General features: G+C 36.5%; 1 protein-coding gene across 1 annotated transcript in view; it reads right to left on the bottom strand.

The window, feature by feature from the left end:
• LOC139746055 (small G protein signaling modulator 2-like) overlaps nt 1-27,788 on the bottom strand; it is a 285,630-nt gene that overhangs the window by 66,262 nt on the left and 191,580 nt on the right. The window contains exons 6-10 of the mRNA XM_071656887.1: nt 27,574-27,641; nt 25,515-25,669; nt 22,361-22,510; nt 21,076-21,200; nt 11,009-11,041 (exon numbers count right to left, since the gene is read on the bottom strand). Coding sequence (XP_071512988.1) covers nt 11,009-11,041; nt 21,076-21,200; nt 22,361-22,510; nt 25,515-25,669; nt 27,574-27,641 — 531 coding nt within the window. The remainder of the gene's footprint in view (nt 1-11,008; nt 11,042-21,075; nt 21,201-22,360; nt 22,511-25,514; nt 25,670-27,573; nt 27,642-27,788) is intronic.

Below are 27,788 nucleotides of genomic sequence, written 5' to 3'. Positions count from 1 at the left end.
CAATTAAACTAAACACATATACATTTCATTATGGTCATCGGTTTCCCCAAACTGTTACAAACCAGTGACTCCTTAAGAAAAAGTATAAAATGATTGGAATCTACCAATGCAAAATACCATGTACTTAAAAGGTGAGTTTTAAGGAATGAAAAACTGTTTCTCTCTGAGTGGTGTCCTCAGAAATGTGTAAGATCCCTGAGAGTTAGAAATTTTTAACCTCTGCTGTCTAACTTTTGCTATTTGATGTGGCTTATGCCATCCACCCTTCACTAACCACCTTTCTATAACTGTGGTTTTTTTTTTTTTAACTAAGTTTGGGTTCATTTTAGTCAATCAGCAACCTCCACTTACTGATGATGACATCAATCATCAGTTGACTTGGTGATCACACAGACTGCCTTCTAATTCTCAGAACATGGACATCACCCCATGGCGGGCAAGATCAATTAGAAGAGTTTTTCAAAAGAAATTGAAAGTTAGGGCAGAAAATGGCTAACCAAAAAACTGCTTATGGGATACTCCCCTAGAAACAAGTAATTCTTCATTCATCAAAACTCACCTTTCTCTCCAGGGTCAGTCTCTCCCATGGGCTGTGTGATCACATCAACAGGAGGCAAGGATTAAAGAAAAACTTTTGGAAAAAAATGGCGAAAAAAGTTAACTTAAATGTATTTTGTTGCACATCAACAAACTTGTCTGAAAGGTGGCAAGCCAATCATCATGCAAGGTTGATTCTTAATGGTGGCTGACTATGATTAATGTGCTCTTAGAGAAACAAAGGTAACAACAATTGATGTGCTAACTTTTCCCACCTCTATCTTGATATTCATCTGGCCTGTCATGCCATTAGTGACATCTTCCATCACTAGGAAAGGATAGAAAAGAATCCCACTGTCCATAGTACTCTTACAATCACCATTATGAATGCATAATAATCCACCTAAAGGTCATGTGCACACAGTGATCCTGTCATAAACATATAGACTGTTGGATGTCTAACCCCCCTAGGATGGCAAGAGGATCTCTCACAGCTCACAGGAAAAAATGTCCTTTGAGAGAAACCATGGACATTTCTATCATAAAACTAAAAGCAGATTTAACATCTCTTGTAACACTAAATTTCTGGCTCTAATGATATGTTAGACTTTTGGCGAACATGAGTGGCAAACTTTCCACACAAAAATTATAGCAGAACAATCATTTCTTTCATTTTAATGACTGCAATTAAGTTACCTATCTGTCATTCAATCATATGTTCAGGTAGATAATCATCCACAGGAATCACTTTCAAAAGCATAAAATATCAATACTGAATGCAGCATTCCAAAATTTTTAAAGCAAGTTAAATCACACACTATTGTTTTATACTAAGCTTAAAAACTAAAACACTACCAGAGGTAACCTAACTGTAATAACTGAAATATTTACCAAAGGACTCCAACAGCTGCATTTAATGAACAGTCAAGTGAACCAAGCTGTAGCTCTATTCATTTGCAGAATCAAGTAGCATGTTCACACCATCACTCTGACTCCCAAAATTAATTAGGTTAAATCATTTGGAATATAATCAAATGCCTTGAAAATGGTGGACATACAAACAGTTGAGTTACAACAGAGAAAACCCAGTAAGCCATTATGGAACATAAAGAAGAAAATGAAGTGGGGAGACATAAACCGAAAACATAAAAAAAGAGGTTATGAATGGTGAAAGAGAAGAGGTACAGTAATGATAAATATACCAAGAAAAGGGAGATCCAGTACAACAGAAAATGCAACAAATTTACAAAGAATAAGAAGTGGAAAGGTGGTCACTGAAACAAAGATTATATATGAAGTAAAGATGGGTGGAGCTAGTGAACAATAGAGGAGAAAAAGGAATGGTAACACAAGGAAAGCAAGAGCACGTGAAGCACATCAAAAAACTGAATGCAATACTTGGTTCTTGGATGATATAATTCCTCAATGACAGTGTAACTCAAAAGGTAACATCAAATAAAATATAGTACCAGAGCACAATAAAACTAACACTGATGCCATGGCAGTAGTATCATTATCTTATAACCAACATTTATGCTAGTGTTAGTAACAGCATGACATTAAAGAGAAGAAATTTTGCTATGATGCAAGACTACTATTTACAGCATCCCAAAATACATTGTCCAACCCCCATATATTTTCAAAGGCTGAGGTTTACTGTGTTACAAGCACATGATACTCTCATGTCAAAATCATCTGGTCGCTGAGACTAGTGTTTCTAACAGTGTAACCATTAGCACCCTGCCTCAGTGTGCTTCAGGCTATCATGAAAGACGGATGTTTTTTCCATACTCTTCCAGGCTGCCACTTCATATTGGGAATTTTGCTTCAAGGCACTGTGTTTTTTCCATCTGTGCATCAAGATGGTTGGCTCTTACCTTTAGAAAGCCCAAATTCTCACCTGAAAGCAAGGGAATGCTTCCTGCAATGCCTCAGTCAGGAGATCAAGACTCTATGGACTTAAAACACAGACCTAAAATACTTCGAGAACCTTGTCACTTCCATGCTTAGATGCCTGCAGATGGTAATCAAGGCCAAAGGAGAGATAAAAAAGTAATAAAAAAAGAATGGACATTGCCTTTGAAAGTGTATGGGGAGGAGGACAAGGATTTTTGCAGACACTGTAACACTTTTGGCACATACTACTTGTTTCACAATACTGTTATTCTCTGATGCACCACCTTCTGCATAGTTACAAATTTTGGGTCTATCTGTTTTTAACCATTTGTCTTGTCATTTCTTAAAGATTAAAGCACATTTTTTGCAAGTATCTTTTTACAGTAGGCTATACACTAAAGATTCTCTTAGTTTCTCTTAAAGTGCTCTCAAACATTTTTTTTTTCTTTTTAATATATTCCACGAGATCTTGTGGATATGATAATTCTGTTTCCTCCATAATGAAATTTCATCATAGTAAATCTTTTTACCCTCATACTGGTAACTGCTCCAGGGCTTGTTTGTTCAAATGTTTCTTCTCTAAGTTCTATTAAGTTCTCTTTAGCTCATCTATATACTAAACTGAAATCTATGCACTCTTGATTGTATCATTATTTTGTATCTAGTGTCATCTGCAAAACAATTTATACCAGGGGCTCTCAAGTGCTTCACAGAGCAACAATTCCCTCTAATGACATTCAAGAATTAGGGTAAAAATTCTGAAAGTGACACAAAGATCTTGCAATAGTGACATTTATTAACAAATTTATATGTTTAACTTACTATAATGAATATCTATTTCCAATGATAATGAAATAGTCAAAGACACTGTGGGATTTTTTTTAGTCATAATGCCTTTTACAATGATGTCAAAGCTTAAATCTATTAGATTCATATCCCACAAGCAATATAAAATAATTCATATCATTCTGCTCACTCAAAGTTGCCATATAAGGAACATCAAATCAATATGCCTTATTAATAAGAGGGAACAACCCAACTCTAAACCATCAAAACACATAATATACCATGATAAAATATATCAAAAAATCTTAACATCATACTGAAATGGATAAACTTATTAAGGCTTGAAATTCCAACCTGCAAAAGGTGGTAAGTACTATGCAAACAAAGGATGTGCATCTACTGGGTTATAGAATTAAACTTATCTTGGCAATGATCGTGAAATGAATCACATTGATTTGCTTTTCACCACAATAAAATACATAGCTAAAAAAATACTCAAAATGCATTCATTATATACTAGCATTTTATTTCCCAAAAAAGGAAAAGATTACCAGTACACCATATTGATGAAAACCTGTTAAATGAATTAATCAAGTTCACATTCTCATTTTGCCATATAAAATACCCAATCTTGGAACTGTTGTTTTTTCCTTTTAATAAATGATACTTAAAAGGGCCTATCTAAATTATCTTTATTCATCATGCATTTCATAATGATGGAAAAGGAAAATAATTTACAAATTGTAATCCACTAGTCCACTAGTGTGCATGTCATGACTTGAACGGACAAGCAAGTTTTCCAGTTGTCCACCACAGTGGCCCTACTTTATGAACAGTAGAGAAATAGAATCTATCCATTTCAATAAGCGATAATAATATTAACTGTTGTATAAACATTCCTGTGTGAAAAATGCACTTTAAGTTGCAAGAAAGTGACTGAGTGATTTTGCTGGAGCTAGACAGAGATACTCATGAAGTTGGTTGATTACTTTGCATTCATGGGCTTTAATAACAAGGGTATGATTATTTCAAGGTTTGATAAAGTTCCAGTCTTGCTCAACTTTTTAAACTCAGCTTATCTGTACATTTGGAGGCTTCACCTTTTTAAGTAATAAAAACTCTGTGGTGTTCCAGATTTCATGTAAAAAAAAAAGCAAGACTGCATCTATCTTTGCATGACTCTTGTCCACTGGCTGCATTCAGAGCTACTTAGCAATAATTTTCTGGCATAAGAAAAGAATCAAACTCTATTGAAAGGAGTAAGAAGTGCCCAACGTTTACTAGCTGTACTAGTGACGTGAAACAATAGTAAAAAATTCTCAGTCCTTATATAAAACTGGATGTGTTAGAGAGACAGAACAAACATTATATATTTCTAAGACAGTTTTAAAATTTACTCACATTATACTAAATCACTGGGAGAAATATAGTCATGGCAATTCAATTCCATACAGCCACCATCACCTTATCAGAATATCACTACTGCAACAAAAGTATACCCAACAATTAAGACAACACAAATGCTGTGACAGCACCTCCACTAAAACATCAATTATGCCTTAACAAAATCAATAGCTAAATAGTAATTCTTTCAAAAACGCACCAAAAACTAAACCAGAGCATCTCCACCACCACTAAAATAGCACAAATGCCATCATCAAAATAATATTCCCACTCTTAAAGTAGCACCATCACCACCATAGCAGAAGCACCTACTTTGCAGAAACTCACGATAATGGTATCTCTGAATAGCGGCGTAAGAATGATGGCCTCTGAGGTTTGGCATGTAGCTCAGACAGACAGGGGAGACTATGCCGCCGACCTTGCCACCTTAAAATTACCAACATGCCATACATCAAAATCTTTATTGTAAATTGCCTTAAAGTCATCGACCAGTTAGAAAAAAAACTATACTATTACCTTCCAAAGCCATTCTTGAAGCAGTTTGTTATTTTGCACATGTAGACTTGACAGAAAGTAATGTCCCAGCATGCAAATTAGAATATGATGTTTATGAGGATGTGTCAACAATCAGACAAGCTATAGGTCTTCGTCTACTCACCCTCAATATACATTTCTTATTTTGTGCATTTATTCATTGTTTTCATATAAATGCATTCAATGCACGTTCATACAATAAATGAAAGCAAGGAACAGCAGCGAAGTGACGTAATTCTGTATCAACACAAAGAATATTTGATAAAAACTTATATTCATACATAAAGACATATGCTACCATTTTCTGCTTAAACATATAAATACACACACACACTCACAGTAAAAGTAATCAAAAGGAAGCTAAGCAAAGAATCAGCAAATACAGTGTTTCCGAAGCATAAAAAGTTACATAATAGCAAGAAAAATAAAATAATCTGGTCCTAAAAGTATAAAACTCCCTCCTCATATTCAAAGACATATAGTCATATACACAGTATTTCTAACAGTTTTGCTGAAGAAGTATTACCTTTGAGTTCTAGGTCATCCCTTTGTGTATGTACCAGGTAAAAAATATTACTATTATCATTATACTTAACCGTTGTTTCCTGCGTCAGCAAGGTAGACAAAGGAAACAGACGAAGAATGGCCCAACCACTCATATACACACATATATATACATAAATGCCCATACACACACATATATGTACATATACATATCAAAGTATACAAACATATACATACACAGACACATACACACATACATACACAGGTATATATTCATACTTGCTGGCTTCATCCATTTCCATGGCTCCCTTCCCACATGGAAAATAGCAATCCCCCACCCCCAACAGTGAGGAATTGCCAGGAAAACACAAAAAAGGTCACATTCACTCACACTCACTCTCTTGCTGCCATGTGTAATTCACCGAAACCACAGCTCCCTTTCTACATCCAGGCCCCACAGACCTTTCCATAGTTTAACCCAGACACTGCACATGCCCTGGTTCAGTCCATTGACAGCATGTCGACCCTGGTTCCAATTCAATCTATTCCTTGCACGCCTTTCACCTTCCTGTATGTTCAGGCCCTGATCACTCAAAATCTTTTTCACTCCATCCTTCCATCTCTAATTTGGTCTCATGCTTCTCCTCCTTCCCTCCACCTCTGAAACATATATCCTCTTTGTCAATCTTTCCTCACTCATTCTCTCCTTGTGTCCAAACCATTTCAACACACTCTCTTCTGCTCTCTCAACCACACTCTTTTTATTACCACACATCTCTCTTACCCTTTCATTACCTACTCGATCAAACCACCTCACACCACATATTGTCCTCAAACATTTCATTTCCACATCTACCCTCCTCTGTACAACCCTATCTATAGTCTATGCCTTGCAACCATATGACATGGTTGGAACCACTATTCCTTCAAACATACCCATTTCTGCTCTCCAAGATAACGTTCTCACCTTCCACACATTCTTCAATGCTCCCAGAACCTTTGCCCCTTCCCCCACCCTGTGACTCACTTCCATTTTTATGGTTCCATCTGCTGCTAAGTCCACTCCCCAATATCTACGTTGAAATGTATATGTATGTATATGTGCGTGTTAGGTGTTTATGTATATTACGTGTATGTAGGTAGTTGGGCCATTCTTCGTCTGTTTCCTTGCGCTACCTCACTGACGTGGGAAGCAGTGGTTAAGTAAAATAGAAATCAAAAATTATAATAATATATATATACTATATAATAATATATAATGCAGGAGACAGCGACAGAGTAGCACTAGGAAAAGACAACAAAGGCCACATTCGTTCACTCTCACTCTCTAACTGTCATGTGTAACGCACTGAAACCACAGCTACCTTTCCATATTCAGGCCCCACGAAACTTTTTATGGTGTACCCCAGATGCTTCACATGCCCTGGTTCAATCCATTGACAACATGGCGACCCCGGTATACCACATCGTTCCAATTCGCTCTATTCCTTGCACGCCTTTCACCCTACTGTATGTTCAGGCCCTGATCGCTCAAAATCTTTTTCACTCCATCCCTCCACCTCCAATTTGGTCTCCCACTTTTGTTCATCAAACCATTCTCCCTGACCCTCTCACTTCGCACACCACCTTGACCAAAACACCCTATATCTGCCACTCTATCATCAAACACATTCAACAAGCCTTCAAAATATTAACTCCATCTCCTTCTCACTTCACCACTTCTTGTTATTACCTCATTTGTCCCCTTCACCGATGTTCCCATTTGTTCTCTTGACTTACGCACTTTATTTACCTCCTTCCAAAACATCTTTTTATTCTCCCTAAAATTTAATTATACTCTCTCACCCCAACTCTCATTTGCCTTCTTTTTTACCTTTTGCACCTTTCTCTTGACCTCCTGCCATTTTCTTTTATACATCTCCACCATTTGTGCCACTTCCCTACAAAAATCGTCCAAACGTCTCTCTCTTCTCTTTCACTAACAATCTTACTTCTTCATCCCACCATTCACTACCCTTTCTAATCTGCCCACCTCCCACCTTTCTCATGCCACATGTATCTTTGGCGCAGCCCATCACTGCTTCCCTAAATACATCCCATTCCTCTCTACTCCCCTTATGACATTTGCTTTCACCTTTTGCCATCCTGCATTCAATCCCTCCTGGTACTTCCTCACACAAGTCTCCTTACCAAGCTCAATTACTCTCACCAATCTCTTCTCCCTAACATTCTCTCTTCTTTTCTGAAAACCTCTACAAATCTTCGCCTTTGGCTCCACAAGATAGTGATAAGACATCCCTCCAGCTACCCCTCTCAGCACAGTAACAACCAAGTCTCTCTTTTACATGCTTATCAATCAACACGTAATCCAATTACGCCCTCTGGCCATCTCTCCTACCCACACATGTATACTTATGTATATCTCTCTTTTTAAACCAAGTATTCCCAATCACCAGTCCTTTTTCAGCACACAAATCTACAAACTCTTCACCATTTCCAACACTGAAGACCCTATGTACACCAATTATACACTCAACTTGCCTTCATGCATTCCTATCACTACCCTGCCCCACAGGAAAACAGCATTGCTATCCTGAGAGAGAGAGAGAGAGAGAGAGAGAGAGAGAGAGAGAGAGAGAGAGAGAGAGAGAGAGAGAGAGAGAGAGAGAGAGAGAGAGAGAGAGAGAGAGAGAGAGAGAGAGAGAGAGAGAGAGAGAGAGAGAGAGAGAGAGAGTGTGTGTGTGTTGAAACCCCATTTAATGGAAGGAATATTGTACATGATAATTCACAAGCAGTGTAACATATCACAAAGCTACATAAGAGGAACAAATTAGATGAGTGAGCATGATGAATCTCTTAGGGTTTAAACAAGGAGATTACCAAAAAAATATCTTTACAAAGAAAAAGTTATACAATACAGTATCAAGAATACCACACTAAAGTTAAATGCACTTGAAGTCAAGGCAGAAGCAGGTTACACAAGAGGCAGCAATTTCCTTTAAAAGATGGAAGGTGCAAAAACAGTGGACCCATAGAAACAAAGTAGACTATAATGATTGACAAAATGTGGAATAATCATTTAGAAGATTACTGTAGACTGAAAAGTTAACAGAGGATTTGAAAAATATGCAATGCATAGAAGCTAGAAGTTGAATTGGGGGATAGAATCAGGGAAGAGACGAGTGGAAATTGACTGATGGAAACATTAATTTACAACAAAGTTTTATAAAAATAATGAGACAAAATGAAGAGAAAAAGATATCAATACATTTGGCTTATGAGAGCAACATGAATCTATGAAGGATTGCTTTCTAAATGAAAGGGAGTCATCTTGATGCTCTGAGGCTTCCAAGCATGAAGATTATGAATTAAGAAAAAGAAAAATCATGGAAGCCTGGGATAATCATGGACATGGGAGGGAATGCTCAATGAAAATTACATACAAGATGAAGAGAAACAGTTTATCGAGATAGGACAACAGATGAACAGACAGAAAATTCATGACACCAAACTAATGCCTCTTGCTTAACCCTCAAACAATGGGAACTAAGAAAAACTGATCACAATATGGAAAAAAAAAGGTCTTCAAACTTTCTGTTTTCCACTACAGAATGAAAGAAAAACTTGAAAAAACAAAGAATATGTTAATAAAATTAAGCAATGAACGTAACTTACATGGCCACAGTTTAATGTCGAAGTTAACCCACAGATTCTCCTTGAGACTGATGGAGAAATGGAGGGAGAGGGGTTTTGGAGGGTATTTGTCATTTGAATTCTGTTTCTCATTGCAAAATAGGTTTTTAGGGTATTTGTCATTTGAATTCTGTTTCTCATTGCAAAATAAAAGTTTACAAGTAAAAGTAAGATTAAGCACAATAAAGTAAGAAAAATACATTCTATATAGTCATTGTATAATGCTAGACTAACTGTGTAGAATCGCAGGGGAGTGGTGAAGGAAAGGTTTATATGAATATGCATCATTCAGATTATTTGTTTCTATTATAACATGAAAGAAACATATGTAAAAATGAATGAATCAAGTTATCACTCACGCTACACATGTAGGGTAAAAACAAAGGCCACACAGAGTCACCACAGAAATGTCATAATAGTGACACAGTTAAAGAAAAAACAAGGCAATTAGTGCTACACATACAACACCTATCATGCCCTTAGTAGTTGTACATGTAAGCCTTCCAATGTTTAATGGTTAAGAATGCTGAAAAGTTTCCCTTTCAGACCATTCACTATACTGGCACATCCAAAGATGTATTAATCGTACCAAATGGAATTCACAGATACCAAACCTATTTCAATGTAAAAACAGTGAAGAGACTATTTCAGGAAACAGCTACTGCACTAAAGAGTTGCAGAAACACAGGGTTCGAGTTAAGTGGCACATTTCAGTTGGTGAGCATCTCTAGGTCTTCATGACCTAAAACCAGTAAAGAAATATCATGCTAATAATGACTAAGGCAATAATGAAACAACTGTCCCCTACTTCCACTATGAATTATAGTGTATGGCAAGAATAAAAACACTGCAAAAGGTATGAAGGAAAACTATTGGATACTAATAATGAAGAAATAGCAATCCTTGAAGTCCTATTGTAGAGTCTGAAAACTTATAGCGACCACAAAGCACAACTGCAGTATAGATACTGCCAATGAAAAGAAAAATCAGGGAGGGATATGATAATCTTCTATTTTCTCTCACAGCAGTACTTCTATGCATACCTAAAGTCATCAAGTATAATGCTGTTCCTGGAATGTGTTTATGCACAGATAATTTGCTCTGTATAAAACTTATGCACTCATATCCAAAATACAATATTATGAGTGTGATTCATGCATAATATTCATTGTACATTCTACCATCAGATATCCAGCAATTAATGTGAAGATGCTATATTTGCTTTGAAACTGCATATGTTGTTTACCAGCCACATGATTAAATAGTTACCTTAACAATGTAAGCTTATCTTTCAATTGCTTAAGGCCTTTTTAATACTCAGTCTTTGAACTTGTGAGGTATCTAGAACTTGTGAAATTTACAAATAAAATTTTTCCAGAAAAAATCAAATAAACTTGGGTTTAATAATATGGTTACATATTATACATTTGGATATAGTCCTAAGGTTGCATATATTACAAATTCATAACTGTCTAAATAACTACGGGATGACTACCTCTACACAAATCAAACTCAGGGGATAATTATCCTAGACTACAAAAATGATGCTCAGGAGGAGCTTACTATCAGATTCTACAAAAAATGCTCTTGGTGCATGACTAACAAACAGGAACACTAAACTGTGCCGCTAAAGGGACCATTCAATCATTCTGACCTTTTTTGAAAGCACAAATCCATATAGAAAGGTCTGCAAAGAACAGTCAACATTTGTTAGAATTTAGGAAACTACACAGAGAAGAAATATACTGATAAGATTTAAACAGAATTATGGCGAAAAAGGTTCAAAGAAGTAGAATTTGTCAAGGACAAAAGACATAGAGATAGGTAAAATCAAAGGAGATGAGGATCTGAAATCTAAAATGAAAATTCTGTGAAGGAATACAATGACAACATTCACAAAAACTTAAGAAAGATGTATGTCATATGGAAGAATTTGTAAAAGACAAAAAAATGATTTAAAGTTATACATGAATAACGAAAAATATAAAAATAAATAAATAAAACAAATATTGAATGAGTCGGTGTCAGTACAAATATTTCACAAAACCTTTTGCATTATAGAGACAATATCTTCTTAAAGATGATCATAATTTTCCATGTTAAAATCTTATGACAATAAAATATAAGGATGAGATGGCCGTCTAAAATTTTAGTTCATAAAGTAACGTAGTTTTCACATTATACACTAATTATCACATATCATAATAGATAAGTGGGTACAACAAAGATATAGCATCATCTGTTTGACTAGGAGAGTGGCTATAAAAAATCTAGCACAGTAATATCTATCTATCTATGTTGAAGGGTATATATTTAGTTTATGGGAAGCACAAAAATAACTTTCAGATCTGGAAGAAACATATATCAGTGGAATTTCTGCACTTAGTGCAAAGTTATATAGGTAGGTGCTGAAGAAATATAAGAACATCAAGAGATTCTAAGATCACAGGATGACAGTAGGAAGCACTATGACAATCATGGAGAAGGTGGGGTTACTTGACAAAGAAGTAGGTGAAACACTTTTATAAATCAGAAGTATCTATGGGAACATTAATTGTCTTTTCATAGCAGCTGAGAGTTCATGTTAAAGCTGTAATATATCAATATCAATGGTGTATGCTGCATCCTGCTAACTGTTGAAGAACGTCTTCTAGAAAAGGTTGCATTTGCTGAGAAAAAGCAAATACATACAATTCACAAAATCTGGATGTAAACACTATGAGCAAAAGCTGAAAGTAAACACAAAACCATAACAATCACAAAAATTTCAAATGCAGTACTGAAAATAGGAGTAAATAGCTGCAAAGGAAAGTTAAGTAAGGATCTCACAGATTCTGTTGACTTATGTGTTTCACCCACTTTTACAATAGCTAAGCTTTATGGGCCACTCCCACTTTTTTCCCTGAAATTTTCAAACATGGACAAAAAGTGCCCTTGGGCAGGGATACTGTACTTGATCCATTTTTACAGCCCCAGCGTACGAGAATTGCAAGACAAACTGCTTGCTGGCAAATGTTAGAACTGCATTCAAGTAAAAAGGGTAGGCACTACCAGATTCTGTCTGCTTACGGTTACACCATGCATGAAAAGTCACCTTTGGTCAAGCTGTATCATATTCAGTTGCATGAAAAATTACAGCCTCATTAAAGAACTTCTAGCTTTAAAGGAGCTCATCTCATTCCTGGAGTGACAATACAACCATTTCTGAGAGAAATCTTAAGATAATAAAATTAAATGATAAATGCAGAGGAAAGGATATATTCAGCAAACTATTCACATCTATCATTAAGCCAAACTTAGAATATGCTTTTCAAGTTTTGTCAATGTACTTGAAGAAGCACAAAGAACTAACAGAGAAGGTTCATTCAGGGGAGACCAACAAAGATGGTATCAGAATTAAGGTAACTGAGACACATGGAGAGATTAGAGGCCATAAACGTGTCCATCATAGATGAGAAAAGAATAAAGGGTGACATGGTTACAAACTTTAAGTTTTTAGGTGAATCTGGTGATACCAAAGGGTCGTACGAAGAGAAACTGTTCCTTCTCATAAAATTCAAATATGTATCTATATAGAGGTTAGGTAAGGTGAGAAGAGGAAAAAAGCTCAAAGAGTTTGAAGAAAGTAGAAAACCTACCTTCTAAAAAGGGGCAGGTCACAATTTCTTGGAAAGACAAGAAAAGTTACAGAATTCAAAGATTCATGGTTTACAAAAAGAAACTGATAGTACAAAAGTCCAAATGTGAGTTGCCAAGGCCACATAGTAATCATACGATATGATAGCCTGTTGAATATTATGTGGCCTAAGCTCATGGTGGAGGCACACAAAAAACTAGCTCTAAGCAGCAGAAACTAAAGTAATCTTTACAGGAGAGCAAAAAAGAACCAGCAATGTGGCATATGGCAAATGTGCCAAGTTTTGAGGTTTGGCATTCAGGGTTGATAAGTCATACTGCTTTGGACTTCACCTTTTCTAGTGTGTATGCATGCTTAAAACCTCCCCACTTGTGAGGGCATTACTCCTATAAAAAGACATATCAGTCCTTTGGGTACTTGAAGAAACTGTCCAAAAAAGAAAAACTAACATCTGAATAGGACTCCCAGTATCTTAGAGGCAAACTTAGCTATTTGTATAAAAGGAAGTTTCCAAGACAAGTTAGTTTTTACAGTGATACTAAGTATGTTATTATGTTGGCAAGTATGATTATTATGTTGGCAAGTATGATTATTATGATGAGTGGTGGAATTATAGATTCATGAAAGAGATGGGAAAATTATGAGGAACTGCAAAGAAAGAGGGTCAGATATTGTGCTCTGAGGCACTTAACCAATGTATGCCTTCCTGGGAAATCCTGTATATGTTTGAGTATATAGAGAAAGTTCTGATAAGAAGAGATACAGATCAAGCAAAAGGGGATGGAGTGGATTTGAAGGAAATGGAGAAATGCAGTATGAAGCTGTCAGTATATAATGCATTTGGTTATTTGATGAAAATAAGTCTAATAAAATGGATGAAGATTGTAGGAGACAAGACAGAACCCTGAGGGTCACCCTCATTAATTGAGAAAGAAGAAGAGGTTGGTCCATCAACAGCTAAGGAGACAGACTTGCCATGGAGAAAGCTAGATTAAGTAAACAGAGTGGGGGAGGGAGGAGAGTCAAATGAAGGGAACCTGGAGATGAGATCCTGAAGCCATGCCCAGTCAAAAGCTATTCAGATACCAAGAACTACAACACAGGATTCTCTGGTATTTTAGAGATGATGATCAGACATAAGCAGAATTGAAAAGGATATCATAGTGGATCTTGCCATATGAAAACCATACTGAAGATCAGAGAAAGACTGTGAGATTCAAGATGTTTAAGGAAACTGGAGCTGAAGTGGGACTGAAAGACTGTGGAAATAGTTGAAGTCTAAGCAACAGGACAATAGCTGTTTACATTTCATAATTTGCCAATTCACATTTCCTTGGATAAGGAAAAGTTTTGGCTTTTAAACAGAAGCAGAACAGGCAACAGCAAGCACAGGTTTAAGTTCACAAGCACAACCCATGAAAACATAAGGATATATGCCATCTGGTCCGTATTTCTTGCTTACGTCTAAGAGAAAAATGCTTTTCTGGCTACATGAAAAGAGACTACAGTGAGGGCATAGGATTAGTAAGATGTTAGGGAAGTACTTCTCATCCTTTTTTATATTCTAAGATACACCTTCAGGTTGGCTTGGTCCTTATGGTACACTGAATCAAATTTTGTTAGTTTTCTATCGCAACTACCCATTATCTACTGAAAAGAAGGAAAGCATAGCAAAATATATGCAGTGCCCTTATAATCACATACATTTAAGTAATTTGCACAAAAATTTTGATAAATCAAGTATTGAATGCTTTTGCTATGATGGTGCAATACCTATTTTATTACTTTAATCAGAGAGTTACATAACACACCAAAGACATCATCACAAAACCAGTTGTGAAGCACTGCAGTGGGGGTGAGAGGAAGAAACAAAAAATTTTGCTTTTTCAATTGAAAAGACACTAAAGTACTGTCAGAATGGAAAAGTGAGGGAAAGGTAGTATAGTACTGTATAAGAAAAGTTGTTTAATAAGTTTTTGGCTAAACACTAAATAGACCTATCAGAGGATGGAAAGTTGTCACACTTCTTGTGGATAATGGAATGTTTCACCTCAATGATAATTACCTGTTAATGATTTCAGCCACAAATGAAAGCTTAGTGTGAGCTGGGACAAGAAGAGTTTTTCCAGGTCTAATATAATGGACCACATCCTTTGCCTGAATGGCTTCTGAGTAGATATTACTGAACTATGGGCAGAAAAAAAGGGCATTCTTAGAGGAAAAGGGGGTACATACCTCCACTCCAGAAATGAAAATCTCTGCTATGTAATTAACAAAAGAGAGTAATCTTCCTGTAGAAAGTTAAAAATACATCTAGACTGTTAGAAGAATGGCCATATTGGTATGGAACATGGGTAAGGTGAGTAATAATTTGATTCAAGAAATGTAAGGGTTTCATTTCCACAACCATCCATAGGGACGGAGTTCAACCACTCCTTATGGTGTACAATGAAGTTTCCTGAACAGAGAGCTCAGCTTGAAGATAAGAGGACGTTACAGCCTCATGGCAGGAATTTAGATAATCAATGATAGTTATAGAATTAGTAGAGTTAGGATAGGAGTAGGTAAAACAAGAAAATAGTAGTAGTTGCTCATCAAATCTTAAGCTATGAAATCAAAGTCAGGAGATTCATAGTCCTTGAAAGTGAAAAGGCATGCTGAAATTGGAATGAGAACTGACCCCTTCTTTGAAATGGAATCATGAGTTAAGATTACAACTGGAGGTGTGAAAGGGATTAATGGCAGTTTTATGGGAGAGGGTAGACTGAGAAGGTGGTGACATACACAGAGCATTAGATTAGGAAGAACAATGTGGTTTCAGGAGTAACAGAGGGTGAGTGGATCATGTGTCAAATTTCAAGCATTTGTGTGAGAAATACTTAAAGAAACAAAAAGATTTGTACATGGTAAATATGTACCAAGAGAAAGCATGACAGGGTTGACAGAGATACTTTGTGGAAGGTGTTACAAATATATGGTGAGGAGGAAAGCTCCCAGAATCTGAGAAAATGTTATCAAGAGATTAAGGCTTGCTTATGAGTAGGAATAGAAGAGGGTGACTGATTCCAAGTGAAGATGGGTCAGTGGAAAGGGTATGTAATGTTACCATGGCTGTCTAATCTGCTTATGGGTGGGTGGTGAAAAGAGGTGAATGCAAGGTCTGGGAGGGAGGGGCAGGATTGCAGCCTGTTGGAGTTTGAGAGTTAAGTGAAGTGTCAGCTGCTGTTTGCTGATAATATAGCACATGATAGACTTGAGTTAAAGACTGCAGAACAAGGTTTCTGAGTTTGGAAGTGTGAGAAAGGAGAATAAATGTGAATAAAATAAATATGAATAAAAACAAGTTTATTAGGTATAACAGTGGATAGGCAGTATGAATGGTGAAAACATAGATGAACTGGACTGTTTTAGATATGTGGGAAAAGACATGGTAGCAAGTGGAACCACACGACCTGATGTGAGCCCCAAGAAGGGTAAAAAGACCAAAGTCTTAGGCTCAGTGAGGAGTGTGTGGAAAGAAATGTCACTGTTTGTGAAAGCAAAATCGGTATGTTTGAAGGTATAGTAGTCTTGACAGTGTTGTATAGATGCAAGGCATGGGCCCCATATAAAATAATTTGGAGCTGGGTGGATGCATTGAAAACTAAATATTATAAAACAATATGTGGTGTAAGGAGGAATGACCAAACAAGAAATGATAGGGAGAGGGAGGAGTGGAGTAGAGGAATATGCATGAGGAAGACCAACAGGGTGTGCTGAAATTATTTGGGTGTATGAAGAGGATAGTAAGGAGGGGACAACTGAGAGATTATACACATCGGAAGTAGAGGGAAAAAGGAAAAGTGGAAACCAGGGAGGAGGGGGAAGGATGGAATGGAAGATGCTTTGAAATATCAAAGTCTAAATATGCAGGAGGTTGGGAGGTGAGCATGGGACTGAACAATAAGGGAAACGTTCTGTCAGTGGGATAGGTCTGTGAGGCATGGTTATGGATGGGGGCTCTCGTTTTGGTGCAATATACATGACAGCCAGAGTGGATATAAATGAAGAAGGCCATTCTTCATCTGTTCCTGGCACTATGAACAAGTTTAAAAAATAGACAAATGATTTTCTAAGAGAATTAGGATATTAAGAGAGGTCCAAATCAAATGATGTTCAACAGAGGAAAGGTACCAGAAAGACCATAAATACCGGTGAAATAAATGAAACAAAAAAATGTCATGTCTGTTAGACATGGTCATGGAAGGGACCATTATTATCATTGTGTGACACATGCCTCTCACAAGTAACAGAACAAGTTAGGAAACTGGTAATTCTTTGCACCACATGATGCTTGGGACTAAGGGCCACAGTTCTGCTGGACTTTACCATGTTCACATTCAAATGTTTATTGTAAGACCAGGGATAGGATCTAATTTGAAGAAAGTATAAATGAACACAACAGGTGTAATGAGCATGCAGGGAGAAGCTGGTAAGACTAACTCTGTAGCTTATTCTTAATAAGACAAATGCAAGGTAGTTCTAAGCACCAATTCAACACTCATAAATCAGGACTGTAGTACAAACTTCTTAGGTTACTGTCTACAATCTATTGCCTATAAATTGTTGACTTTAATTGTAGGATTACTCAATCTTATTAGCACCCTTCTAAATCACTTTTATGTTTCATGCCTCTACTGAGGTACATTTTTCCAAATCCATAAGCTACTTCTGTGCTGCACCAAAACTGCATATCTACCTGCTTTACTATGGGAGTTCTCTGCCACCTGCCACAACTTATAAACACATAGCTGACCTTAAAGCCTTAACTTCAAATATTAAGATTTATTTTTTCTTCACATAACTCTGAATTTGCCAATATCTATGAATTTCTCCCTCATTCCTAAACATACAGTACAATCCTGTTTATTACCTGTTTCTTCACCACACACTATCCTAATGTTTTATATATCACTGGACCATCCTATATCTATTTTTCACACTATGAACTATATGAATTCTTTAAAACAATTTCTGTATACATTTACAAGGTATTCTGATTCTTTAATCTTTACTTAGCCAACCAACCTGAGTCTTTCTCCATCATTTTACCAATCATCTTGATTCTTTCATCAGCCAAAATATCAACACTATGCTTTCTTTACCATTTTGGTAATCATCCTGATTTTTCTTCTCAATATCTCATTATTCATTCTGATTTTCTTTCCATTCCTTTACTATCCAAGCTGATAATCTTTCTAACATTTTACCAGTCTTTTTGCTTGTCCTTTTTTACATATTGTTCTCATTCTTTATGCATTATTCAATTTACAATCCTGATTTATCAGTAATTTTACAGTAATCTGCTTAATCGTCATCCCATACACACTTCAATCAGGTTCTTTATTTCCTATCTTGTCTACCATTCTGGGTCTTTAATCATCACTAAACCAATGTTTCTGATCTAATACCAATCCATCAACCTTCCTTCTTGAATATTTTTTCATTTCTAAATAATCACAATACTTTGACATCTTTCTATTAACCTGTCAAATTACTTAGTCAATCCTTAACGAGTATTCCTGATTCTTTGTTAAACTTTTATCAGCTCTGATTATCCATTTTCTTTAAGACACCCACACTTGATTCTCTATTAACCTTCATTCTACCTATGCTTTTTTTTCACTTTTGCCAATACTTTTACATATCTGCCAGTATTCTTTTTATTCATTACTATACTTTATCACTGTCTCCCGCGTCAGCAATGTAGTTCAAGGAAACAGACAAAAGAATGGCCCAACCCACCCACATACACATGTAGATACATACACATCCACATATACACATGTATATACATACACATTCACACACGCATATATACATACCTATACATTTCAACGTATACATATATATACATACACAGACATATACATATACACACATGTACATAATTCATACTGTCTGCCTTTATTCATTCCCGTCACCATCCCGCCACACATGAAATGACAATTCCCTCCCCCTGCACGTGCAAGAGGTAGCTCTAGGAAAAGACAACAAAGGCCACATTTGTTCACAATCAGTCTCTCCCTGACATGTATAATGCACTGAAACCACAGCTCCCTTTCCACATCTAGGCCCCACAAAACTTCCCATGGTTTACCCTAGACACTTCACATGCCCTGGTTCAATCCACTGACAGCACGTCGACACCAGTATACCACATCATTCTAATTCACTATATTCCTTGCACGCCTTTCACACTCCTGCATGTTCAGGCCCTGATCGCTCAAAATCTTTATCACTCCATCCTTTCACCTCCAACTTGGTCTCCCACTTCTCGTTCCCTCCACCTCTGACACATATATCCTCTTTGTCAATCTTTCCTCACTCATTCTCTCCATGTGGCCAAACCATTTCAAAACACCCTCTTCTGCTCTCTCTACCACACTTTATTACCACACATCTCTATTACCCTTTCATTACTTAATCAAACCACCTCACAAGTAGTATAGCTAAAATTACCGAGAAACATCCACATCAAAAGCACAGCTCCTGGTGGATGGACCCCTACTAGTTATGACCATTCTATTAAACATTAAACATCAAAATGTTTTTCAAGCTAAAGTATCTGCAGATATGCTAATGGTTAACCAATTAAATGGACATTATTCACAATCATCAACAACACAGAAAAGGGGTACATTCTTCTGGGGCCCTTTGGTTATGTCTCTACTACTTTCTTATGGGACTCTGCCATACCAGATGGATCAAAAATCAATTATGTCGAGAAAAGGTAATACTACTTTCAAAAATAGCTTATCCTTCTCTTATATTTCCCAGTCTTATATAGACCTCCCACACTGAGCATTCAAATACCTAGGTTTGAACTTCTCTCATGTCCAGTTTATGAGCTATTTCTACCATCAAAAACTGGATTTCTATGAGATTCATGGTTTTTTCACGCTTCATTAGTGACAACTGTTCCTCATAATATGATGCTTGTCAGCTGTGAAAGGACCTCCAGAACTCAAGTTATGTGTGCTGCAGATGTGCATGTTAATCTTTCAGTGCAGTAAATGTGGTCCATTAGGAATACCAACTTTAAACCTTGTTTTCTAGAAGTTACTTTTTGAATCTTTAAATCCTTTAAACTCTATCACTTATGGTCTGAGCTTTATCATTCTTTCATTACAACCAACAGTTTACGTTTCATAATCAGCTGAGACTTTTCATGCCTTTGGATTTCTTATATGATTCATTTTTGTTTCTCTACTTGCTGTTCACCAGCAACTTATATGAAATGTCATTTTCTGCCTTAGAATCACAATAATCAATTAATCCACCCCTTTAAAAGTAAGGAAATTAAAAATTTACTTACTTATAGTAAAAATGAAGAGTATATGTAAAATGCCACTATTCAAAATATTCTTTTTCTTTGTTCTTTAGCATATATGACCTGCAGGTTGAGACTGCATCTATTGCAAATTACTATTAAGTTTCAAGAGAAGTTTCATGTAAATTCTATCATTCTATAGTCACCCTATGCTTTTTGAATCATTCTTCCAATCAAATGAAGTCCACTTTAGATCCACATGAATCAAAGTATACTGTGTTTTCTACTACTTATTCACCCTTCTTTATCAGTCTAAACAAAAGATGCTATATCTCACATTCAGAAAAAGCTTCCCACACAAGTGCTCCCTATATTTAAGTAGTATAAAGTCATGGGAGTGCCATTGTAGGATGATATCCTGCAGAAATAAACATGGGTACCATCTACTTCTGCTACTTACACTAAGAATACAGTTTAATATATGCTCTAAATTAGCAAGGTAGGCTTGTTATAAAATTAATTAAGATTTAAGGATGTAAATCATACAAAAACCTGAGTAACAAAGGACAGAGTTTGATATAAAGTAAAATCACAGTTCAACAGAAATCTAAACCAAATATATCATACTTCCATTTACTGCACTGCAAGGACTTAAAAGAATAAATACATGGAACTACCATTCAGCAATAATGAATAATTATGATTTACAGAAAAATATTTATCTGGAATTGACTTAATCAGAAAACAGTCTAGGAAGCCTCATCTGACTTACCTCTTGTCTTCTGTAGTGTCTGGGCAACAACCATTCATCAAGTGGTTTGGAGTCCACTTTATGACTAGTCCTTCAGTGGTCTGGTGAAGCGACATATACCCTGGCATAGCTTCCATCTGTTCCTTCTGTACAAATTGATACTCTTTATAAACAAAATCATGATCACATACCATATTCACAGAAAAACACAATTCATGGTTACAACACTCAAATTTCTGAACTGACTTTGATGAGATTAAAAAATTGGACTGTTCTTCAGCAAAATATAAAAGTTGATGCAAGGGCAAAGCATGGAAAAGTTGAAATCACCACAAAAATGTGAAAAATATACTTTTGTAATAAAAGAGTCGTGGATATATGGAAGAAGCCATCATTTGCTTGCCATGCATCTTCACTAACTGGCCAAACCTGACTTCTTAAGGGTATGGAATACCAATTACTTTCCATTATCACTTTTTCACCATGAAAAATAAGAATACTGATATAAAAATTTACATGAATTTTGAGAATAATTCATAATGTATCAAATGTATTGCTCTAGGACTCCATGTAATACATTAATCTTTTCTATGCCTTAGCTTGAGAAATAATAAAGCATGAATATATGAATAGCTATGAATGATCCCCAATTCACTTTTTCAATGGTATCTTGGGAGTAACTTCCTTTTTATTCAGGTGCAACATGTTGCCTATGTGCCCTAAGATATTTATATTTATTATACTTTGTCACTGTCTTTCATGCTACTTTTTCATACTATTTGCCATTTCCCACGTTAGCGAGGTAGCGTTCAGAACAGAGGACTGGGCCTTTGAGGGAATGGGAATATCCTCACCTAGCCCCCTTCTCTGTTCCTTCTTTTGGAAAATTAAAGAAAAAAAAAAACGAGAGGGGGAGGATTTCCAGCTCCCCGCTCCCTTCCCTTTTAGTCATCTTTTACGACACGTAGGGAATATGTAGGAAGTATTCTTTCTCCCCTATCCCCAGGGATAATATATATATATTGTGATGTCTGATCATTATCTTGTGGAGGCGAAGGGTTACTATGCAATTAAACTGTAGACTTTTCCCAATAATCTGTTTCACAAAATGAAAACTGGACAGGTTTCATGCAAACATGTCCAACCTGCCCTGTCTAGGCTTAAAACATTTCTTAAGCTACAAGACCACATGTAAAAAAAAAAAAAAAGAAAAAAAAAGAGCATTCACACCAATATGATAAAACTAAAATCTGCAAGCAAGTTCTTCCTGAATCTGCATTCAACATCAATATATCAAGTGACTTACTGGCTGTACATAAACGTTGTTCTTGCCATAAAGCAACGTAGCTTTGTTGTTCTGGTGTAAGCTTTCCACATAGTCCCGGGCATTCATGGGCACACTTCGCTGTGATACCACTCCTACATCTTCACTACTACTGCTCACAGGCTTACGATACTGCAAACAAATCAAATAATCAGACAAGCTGACACAAACTGCAATGTAGCATTACAAACATACCATACTGTGCAGTGACAGTGCAGGATATGGAATGTGCATGAAACAGTGATTTGGTTTTATGGCCATATTTTTTGAATGACTATAAATTTCACTACTCAAGTTTGTTAGGTGACTCTTTAAGAGATAGTGGAGCAACATAAGGAAACCAGGATATAACAGATCACATGAATATATGTTAACATCAACTTGATCAATGTGATACCACCTTAAAGTTCCACACAGATATTGAGATACTATCAATTCACCAGTCCACAGTATGATAAAAAAGATTATAACATGATGTTTAAAAGTTCATACTGAAAAACAGCATTGATCCAGTGATGGCGGAGAACAGAAAGTGGGTTTTAAGTGTTGCATATGTATATCATAACTCAGGTATTCTAAATAAAAGATGTGCATTGTAAGATAAAGGATTTGTCGACGCATACTGATTTTAGGCTTGAAATTATAAATGTCACACTTGACACAAAGACTTACTTTAGACTTCCCTCCTTGAGTTGCATCCTTCCAGGTGGCAAGGAAAAATAGGATAGAAAGTTACAGAAAAACTTAAGATGCAAATTTGCATCACTGAGACTGATTTATATCTTGCAACTGCACAATGCAAATTCTTATGGATTTTATTGTCACCTACTGCGGTGCCAAGTGACTTCATCCCATGAGAAACAAAGAGTAATTATTAGTATGCTGACATGTAGCAGCCTTCAAATACTGGGATTAGTTCCATTACAGGGAGGTACGAATAACAATTTTGGACAGGCCATTTTCCTGATACGATAGCAATGTGCATTACTAATGATACTTCAGTGTCATTAAATTTTTTTCTCAGTCAAATTAAGAGCAGCCACCTTTATCATGTATAAACTTTCAATTAATGAAGTTTTCTAAATATTGAACAATTCTAAGTGATGAATTTTTCCTTTGTGCTTATCAATACCCAACAACATGGAACATCTTGGATAACATATTATAAAAATCACACACCTATACATTTAAATATACTCCTTTGGAGTAAGAAGTTTCTCTATGAGACTGTACTCTGTTTCATCTCAATGAAACCAACTTCATTTGTGCTGCAACTACTTGCAGGTGGAGACTGGGAACACCCACACCTATACATCATTTTGATTATACAACCCTATGACCCCTTTCATGGGGCTCCTGCAGCTTCAGGGGTGTGCCCTAATCAAGAGCTAGGAAATTATGGACTCCCTGGATTTAGGTGTTCATCAGGGGATAGCGATGCTATTTTCCTGTGGGGTGGGGAAGCAACAGGAATGGATGAAGGCAAGCAAGTATGAATATGTACATGTGTATGTATGTAATGCCTGCATATGTGCATGTATATGTATGTATGTACATGTCAATATGTATGTATATGTATATGTGTGTTTGTAGTCATTTATATATACATATGTGTATATGAGTGGATGGGCCATTCTTCGTCTGTTTCCTGGTGCTACCTCACTGATGTGGGAAACAGCGATTATGTAAAATGAATATAAATAAATAACAGTAAGACTGTACTCCTTTTCTTTCACTGATGATGATACCTCACTTAAGGAGACATTTCATTTGCAGCATAAACACATGCAAACAGAGTCTGATAACATTTATACATACACCGATACTTGAGATGTAAGAAAACAATGTGAGAGTACTAAGGCCAACCTACAATATCAGACAGGGTGTTTATGAAAAAAAAAAACAGAACAAGGGAAGAATGGAATAAAATAGGGAAAGAATACAGAGTAAAAGTCCAAAAAAACAAAAGAAATAAGAGACACTGGAGGACCTGAGGAAAACAATGATACAATATAAGGTCTATAACAAAGATCATGTACATGAAAGCTCATGGATTAGTGGGAAACTGTAAGTGAAATTATGCTAGATAGCAAATGCATAGCAGAGACCAGGGACTGAAAATCCTTCCTTCCTGTTTTACTTTTCCTAAAGAAGGAACAAAGAAAGCAGCCAAGTGAGAATTTTCATTCTAAGGCTCAGTCTTCTGTTCATGATGCAAACCTGCTAATACAGGAAGAGAGAGAGAGAGAGAGAGAGAGAGAGAGAGAGAGAGAGAGAGAGAGAGAGAGAGAGAGAGAGAGAGAGAGAGAGAGAGGGGGGGGGGGGATATATATAGGGGATATGGGATAGGTATGGCAGTTTCACTGGTTATCATACTGGTATTACCTGTATCATCATCAGAACCTATTTAAAAACACAGTGGGCCAGTAGAAACTCCATGAATTCCAATATATGGCTCGTCCCTGAACATAATATGCAGGAGAGAAACCTATCTGGTTGTTGAGTTCACCCTCATACCAGTTAGAATTAATCTTCTTTTGAAGCATGATTGTATCTCCTTTTTTGAAGCTAAGGTCCCTTGCTTCTTTCCTTTCATAATCATATAAGGCCTTTGCACATGGTTGGAGAGCTGATGTCTGTTTTTGCTGAGCCACAGATGATAAAACTGTGGGTTGGTCGACAGGAGCTGCAGATGATGCAGAGAGGCCCAAGCTAAGGTTACCAAGGGAGGAGACACCAGACAGCACTGCATTCATCCCAACTCAACCAGTACTTCCTTCCCGTCCAAGTGATCCTCCATATCCTCCTTCACCTCCCATGCCACTGCCACTTTTTACACTTACACCACAGGAACCCCCTAAAACTTCTGGCCTTCCATCAGCAAACTCAACCAAATGCCCCCCACTAAGGAAAGTATCACTTCAATGTAGTGTAGAAGGGCCCAATGTGGGAAGTGGAAGAAAAGCCCTGAAGTGAGGGTGGAGGTAATAATAATAATAATAATAATAATAATAATAATAATAATAATAATAATAATAATAATGATAATAATACACAGACATGAAAGAAACAAAGAGAGAGAGAGAGAGAGAGAGAGAGAGAGAGAGAGAGAGAGAGAGAGAATCTGGTTACTCACATGGAGACCAGGTCTACGTGGAATGGGGGGTGTGGCTGGGCCAGTGAAGTGCCCTGTTGAAATCCTGTGGCGTTGTACAAGCTCATCTGCTGGAGGATCTGTCCAGAGGTGGTCCACTGTCTTCATTCTACTGAAGTCCAGGGCACATGGACCAACTGCAGATATTACCAAAGTTAGCCTACACTTCAAAATACTGCTTTCATGAAAATTATGTTTATCATATTTTAAAGAAATTAACAAAATTATTGTGTGATTAACATTCAAATTTGAAACAGTTGGTAAATAAGTCAGCTAAAAAGAGAATCTATCACCATTGTGTTTCTTACATCCCTGCGTGGTAGCCTCTTTTTCAACTATAACCTTTTTTTATTTAACTATAACCTTTTTACTTAACTATAACCTTAATAATTAATCTCATATACTAAATACTAGATTATGATAATCTATTTCCTTATTAACATAATCTAACAATCTGGTGCTATTAAGTGAAAATTAATGCTTTAGATTTTTGTCATTCAAAGTGATGAAAGTAATAACAAATGCAGGTTCCAGGCTCCAACATGATTAAGTCCTAGTCACAAGTGTATGATACAAAAATGACACTAAGACTGGCTACATAGAAAGAACTATGAATGATACAGGGCACTGCAGTAAAACACATGCAGCTCATGTTCTGTTCCTTGCTGCAAAATTTACATACAGTACAAATCCATGGATAACATATATGCAAAGCTTCTATGGATTGGTGAAAGGAGATGCAATTATTTCTGCAGCACATCCACTAACTCATAAATTATAAAGAAACAGTTGGGTATCATATAACAATGATACACCTGCCACAGGCACTATGACTGAAATAGCATAAGTGGAACTACATTGTCGAGGGTATATATGATAAATTTCTAACTCAAAAACTGTCTACCTCTGCTCTCTGCTACACTACAGGGCTGGAGATAGAGATTACACTTCTACAAAATGAATTTCAAGGAAAGTTACATGTGGCCTAGGACATTGGCAGATACCTACAACTGCATATGGAACAATATGCAGATGATATGAGATGAAATCAGTGATCAATGGAAGCATTAGACACATTTAACGAGGTAATCTAGGTTAAAACTGATGTGTAAGTGACAAAGTTATGGGGTAGTGAAAAATCTAAGTGGTGCAGAGTGAGCAGTGTGAGACTTGTAAGATGATACAGATAACTATCCAGAAGAAAGTGCAGGACATTTGACATCATGTGAATGGTTTGAAAAAGTGTTTAATTCCAAATCTTTAAGTTCAATAAGGTAACAATATTCAAGGATGCAAGATCTTGCATGTATGTAACATGCAATGAAGGACAAGAGGAGGATCAGGATACTTTCTGGAGAGGGCTTTATAAAGGTCACTGTGATGGGTGGCATAAATAAAGGAGTGGGAACACAGTTATCCAGCTGGTATGTGGCATGTAAACAAATATCTTAGACATAGAATGTCTATGAATACATCATGAGTAGGAAGAAGAGGTAAGTGCTGTATCACCAAGTTTCTAGTCAGAAAGAGAGAACAGTCAGTGTACATGATGCAAAAGCCAATAGACAGATGGGTGGGGGCTGCTCAGGTCATTACAGTATTAAGTAGATTACTTTCCTCTTTTAGGTGGTTTAGGACACAATGAATATAAAAGCTGAAAAGTTAATGAAAAAGAACATAGTTATAACAAAAAATGAAAATGAAAGGCTAAGTGATACTGGTGAAATGTTACAAAGTAAGGTTCACATGTGTAAAGTGGAGGTAATTAGAGAAAGCATTAATAAAGGTTTTGCAGAAGTGAGTTATGACTGTGAGACCTAATTACAATAAACATAGGAAAAGCAAGAAGAAATAAAGATCAATGGAGGTTCATTGATGAAAATACTACTTGACCCACAGCATGTGGATTTATAGAGCTACACTATGAAGCAAACAGCAAGAAAAATAGCACATGCCCATCTAGCATAAAACATTGAGAGCATAACTGTGGCATGAAATACACACCTAAATCTTCCATTATACAAGTATGTGACATACTCACCCAGTAAAGAGCTCAAAATGGTGCCATAGTCTGGGTCAGCCACAAGGGAATCTTTTTCATAGTATTTGCTGAGGAATGAAAAAAAAATTATTTCAAAATTCAAAGATGTATGAGAGAGAGAGAGAGAGAGAGAGAGAGAGAGAGAGAGAGAGAGAGAGAGAGAGAGAGAGAGAGAGAGAGAGAGAGAGAGAGAATTCTGTGTGTAGCCATGACAA

This window comes from Panulirus ornatus, chromosome 63, assembly GCF_036320965.1.
Source record: "Panulirus ornatus isolate Po-2019 chromosome 63, ASM3632096v1, whole genome shotgun sequence".
Lineage (NCBI taxonomy): Eukaryota > Metazoa > Arthropoda > Malacostraca > Decapoda > Palinuridae > Panulirus > Panulirus ornatus.
This window is presented reverse-complemented; position numbering and strand designations above follow the sequence as displayed.